The sequence below is a fragment of the Atta colombica genome, unplaced genomic scaffold, assembly GCF_001594045.1.
Source record: "Atta colombica isolate Treedump-2 unplaced genomic scaffold, Acol1.0 scaffold207, whole genome shotgun sequence".
Lineage (NCBI taxonomy): Eukaryota > Metazoa > Arthropoda > Insecta > Hymenoptera > Formicidae > Atta > Atta colombica.
This window is the reverse complement of record NW_017259302.1, coordinates 2,597,349-2,602,508: the sequence shown is the minus strand read 5'-3', so window position 1 is coordinate 2,602,508 and position 5,160 is coordinate 2,597,349. Positions and strand designations below refer to the sequence as shown.

Sequence of the window (5,160 nt, the reverse complement as noted above, 5' to 3'; positions counted from 1 at the left end):
TATCTTTTTTCTCAGAAAAAATAATCTGGATACCGTATATTGCGTAAATGCATCCCCGCATCTCAACGTAAATCCCGTAATTCCTAATAACGCTCTGTTCTCTGGCGGTAATCCTTCGTATAAAGGTCAGGCGGAGAAGTCTGAATTTCCGATTCGCTCACGAATCGATCTTTAAGCACACGCGATTCGCCTTAGGATCGGACTCCCACCTATCGTCGACGAGATAGCGCACGTGCATAGCATACATCGACACGACGAGGTAGACGTACGAGCGCCTGAACGAGGACGAGTAGGAGTACCTACCGACAATCAAACTGTGGTTTTCTTTTATTAGTCAAGCCGAACCGTGCGCGATACGCGGACACCTCTGTGCGCTCCAACTAGATCAAACGCACGCTAACTAGACTCTTCTTAACTAGTGCACAACACTTAACAACGCTGGAAATCTCAACAGAATATTCGAACTTGTCGCGAGCCGCTTCACGTGAGTCTCGCGGAAGAACACGCATAGAATTTCAAGACCGCACATTCGCTCGCAAATTGGTATCGAGGCCATCATCCAGGCTACTGATACCATCCTCAACATCGACGAATTCTCCAAGAACAAGAGTTTCATCAGTGAACTTCGACACGCTGGCGCAAATTCAATGTGAGCTTTCTGCGTAAGTAATAAACCATGATATCTGGATAATTTTTGTTTTTTATCAATAATTAATATAATTCTAAGAGCTTTGTTATTGAATTGTTACCAAGTCCCAATGGTCAGATAGACTGTGTGACTGATCACTGATAAATATAACCGAAAAATTTTCGTACTTTAACCCTGAAAGATGCAAACTTGACCCTCACGAAAATGACGAATGATCTCGAATCTTTATGACAAATGATCTTGAATCTTTATGTATAGCAAAAGTTAAATGGCTAAATTATTATCATTTTAGCATACAACAAGAAATATCAAATTTCAATAAATTCCAAATAAATATAAAATAAATGAAATTGCTTAAATTAGTGTACAATTTGTGACTCTTAAAGTTTGTTTTTAAAAACGCGAGTAGATAAAAAATGAATTAATAATGTAATTGAAATAATTCTTAAAAATCAAGATAAATTTAATTTGCAAAATGATTTAAAGCATTTTTCAAAATACACATGCAACTATACTTTATCTGTCGTAATAACGCCTTGCTGAGTAATTAGTATTAATGGCTTTACGAGGGGACGTGTCAAGAACAAATTGTTTACAAATTTCGGATAACAAAAAATTGTGGTGCAAAACACACGTACCAAATGATTATCTCGCACGATACCGCAATTTTCAGCACGCAATTAATCTTGAACAAAGTCTAAAGTGAAAGAATATTATTTATCTGTTTACGCGAATACCGTTTGCTACGTCGTCGTGAGAATTATATCAGATAAAATTATAATATAATAGGTACTATATCAAAATATTCTTTCAATACGATAATTTTTAAAATTATTGATAAATTGTATCTCTCCGATCAAAACGCAAGATCGAGAGCACAAAGTTTGAATCACTCTACATAATTATAGCATCAAACTCCATATGGCACCTATGAATTAAAGAAATAGATATAGATAAAAAGTTACAATTAAATATAAGAATACGTTAAAATAAAATTATATTAAGAATAGAGATCTATCAAATTTAATTTTATAATCATCGATTACTTATTTTGTCGGTTATCAAATTAAAATTATAGTAAATATAATAATTAATGTTAGCAATTTATCAATTTATCAAAAACAATTTATCAAAATTAACTTAATAAAATTAATAATCATCATTTTGTTCATTTATTTGTTCATTAAATTAAATTTGACACACACACACACACACACACACACACACACACACACACACACACATACATACATACACACACACACACACACATATATGTGTATATATAAAATGCAGAAATATGAAGCACAAAATTCCTGGATTAATTAATTATTTTATTTTACGTTACCTATTATTTCTTTTATCTATTATTTATAATTTCCGTCCGTCTTTTATCTATTATTATCCTTGATTGACAATCATCATCTCAAAATTTGGCAAATCGTCATCAGCTGTCCGCCGCGATTTACTCGACTCGATCTAAATCGGATTTCTCCTAGATTTTTACGAATTGAAAGTTACAAATCGTAGGCAAATGTAGCAAAAGACGCACGCGTCTCTTTTCTGCAAACGCAAGCGTAATTCAGTTCCCGTGACACGTGCAATCAGATTAAGTCGCAACGCGAAAGAGAGCTTCGGTTGCTTCTATCATCCCAAACGTGATCAAATTAATCGCGACGCTCCCGCTGATTCTGCATATTGCGTTACACGAAGTATCAGGAGCACCAAGCCTTTCGGTCGGAGCAACGACTTGACTATTCATGATTATCGCTATCAATTATCGATGGCGAATTATTAAGAAATATCAACGATGTTTTATAAAGAAAAACTACTTCAGCTACAATACTTCAACTTGCCATTGAAAAATATCACCTGATAAGCAGCAATGCGTTTAAATAGGTTGAACGTTGCATTAAAGACTGCAACACAGAACAGAATTTTTTTTCCTTATTGAAAAATATTCCTTAGTGAAAGAAATGAAACAAAAGAAATGTGATATATGATGTGTGTACGTAATTTTCTTAAAACTTTTATATATGAGGAAAAAATGCTATTCTTGCTAAAATTATATACTTTTTAAAAATTATTATTTTATTTCATTCGGTGTATTTATATTTGCTGTTTGAATCGAAATTTAAATATTGTAAACAAAGAAACTTTAAATTGGTGAATAATAATTAATTCTCTTGTTCCTTATTATAGAATTCCTATCTCGAATATCATATTATTTGTTACAGGATTTTTAACTTAATTCATGTGCCTCAATATCTAATAGTTTCAACAGGTAGAAATATGCGCCAATGATAAACTTCTATTTTTACAGACGATTCACAACTCATATTGTACGAAAACACATAAATCATTGCGATTAGATATCAATTGCTTCTATTTAGTGAACATTTTCGTTGGTATGAATTACGCGTCCAATGTCGGCAAATAATTAGTTTTATATAGGGTGTCCCACGAGACTTTTGCCGAACGTTTTTCTTGTAGATAGAGCAGATTAAACTGAGTCGAAAAGTCTCTTACATTTTGCAATTTTTGCAATTATTGAGATATTAATTACTAAAAATTGCCGAATATTGGTCTTCAATAATTTTTTACTCAAATATTATCAATTTTATAGAAAAACAGCAAGAGATAAAAATTGTTTATTTTTTTCTCATAGAGCTCTAAGAATATTTTAGAATTTTTTCAGAATTTTGTACTACCGTAAAAATTTTGTAATACCGTATTTTCTTATGTCAATAAAAATGAGAAAATGCAGTACTAAAAAGCTGATAAAAAATTCTGAACAAATTCTTAGAGTTCTATGAAAAAAAAATTAATAATTTTTATTTCTTGGTATTTTTCTGTAAAGTTGATATTTAAGTAAAAAATTATTGAAGACCAATATTCGGCAATTTTTAGTAATTAATATTTCGTTAACTATAGCGAAAATTGCAAAATGATAGAGGACTTTTCGATTCACAATTAATTTAATCCGCTTTATCTATAATACAAAAAGCGTTTGACAAAAGTCTCGTGGAACATCCTGTATAAAACTATCGATTTTAATTCACGCTCGCGAATGCCTTGTGGCGAGCAAATGTGAGTTTCGAGTTTCCGTTCTCAAAAAACGCAGTTCGGATTTAAATTTAAAAATTTTACGGTATCTAGTTCAAAGAATGTGTGTAAACGATGCGTTTGCGTAATCGCAATTCTCGGATTCCTGACCTCCTGTTTCTTTCGTCTTTACATTTTTATACTCCTGTCGTGTTAATCGATTTTTTTCCTCTCCTCGATAAGCACGATGGTCTCGAGTAGATATGCAATTACAATGGCTTCAATAGCCGCGAATCGTGATAAGCTCAGTGCGATAACGGTGTTAAAATCGTTAATACACGAGTTCTCGATAACATGCGCAAATCATTTGATTACCTGACAGTAACGACAAACAGTTTTCCTGATAGCCCGGATGATCTTTAACGATCTATTGCGTATTTTCAATTTTTATAGGTTGAAAATTGCAGAAACAGGCAGATCCGACGTAAGATTATCGCAAGTTGATCCTAAAGTTTGCCGAACAGGCATTTATTGCAACACCGTAGGCCAACAGCGAATTCGGTATGTGTACTAAATTTTTTTTACATTTTATATAATACTAAATTTTACTACAATGAATGCACTAAGAAAAACAATCATTAAAACCCTTTGCGCAATTCCGAAATTTTGCCATGTTCAAAATTGTGTAAATTTCGTTTCGTTTTAGATAATAATTATTTTCGTAATTACTTACTATAAATACATTGATAACTTAAGCTCCTTTAAATTTTAGATTTGTTTTCTATATATTCGCGAATTAATTCCCATACTTTTCAATTATATGCATATTCATTCAGTTGTACATCTTATCGAAGACAAATAAATCATTGAAAATATAAATACTTACAATAAAAAAATAATTTTATATAATTTACATATATTAATTTTATAATTGCATCTTATATTATTATAATCTATTAATTTTCAATAATTTTATAATAAATTATTATAATCCACTAGAGCAATTACATTTATATAATAATTCATTAAATAATAATTCCATTAATCAAATTTTAAGCTTCATTACAATTATTAAATTAATTGCCTATTTGAAAACTGTTATGTTTTTCTATTTAAACGATTCTCGGTTAAATCAGGGATTTCTCGAAGAGCTCAAATAAAATCGGAATGAATTTTTTGCTTAATTGAGCCATTGGTTTTCAGATATGGTCGCTTTTCCGAACTTGGAGATTGAACCGACGTTGATGAACGGCACTGATCTCACGCCGGCAGACCACAATCGAAATAATGTTAGTTTAGTAAACGACACTAACGTTGGAAGAGTCAGAGACCAAGTTTTCACCATACCTCATGTAACAATGTCGCCGAACGACAAGGATAACTTTGCACTGAAATTCGACAACATTAACAAAAACAATGACAAGAATGTGAATATTAATCCGGAACCTGTCTTCGTGAAGAAAGTT

General features: G+C 31.7%; 1 protein-coding gene across 1 annotated transcript in view; it reads left to right on the top strand.

Annotated features, from left to right (window-relative positions):
* Window positions 1-309: 309 nt before the first annotated feature.
* The window catches only part of LOC108687455 (solute carrier family 41 member 3-like), an 11,079-nt gene continuing 6,228 nt past the window's right edge, over window positions 310-5,160 (top strand). The window contains exons 1-3 of the mRNA XM_018193222.1: window positions 310-662; window positions 4,148-4,255; window positions 4,898-5,159. Coding sequence (XP_018048711.1) covers window positions 4,900-5,159 — 260 coding nt within the window. The 5' untranslated portion in view covers window positions 310-662; window positions 4,148-4,255; window positions 4,898-4,899. The remainder of the gene's footprint in view (window positions 663-4,147; window positions 4,256-4,897; window position 5,160) is intronic.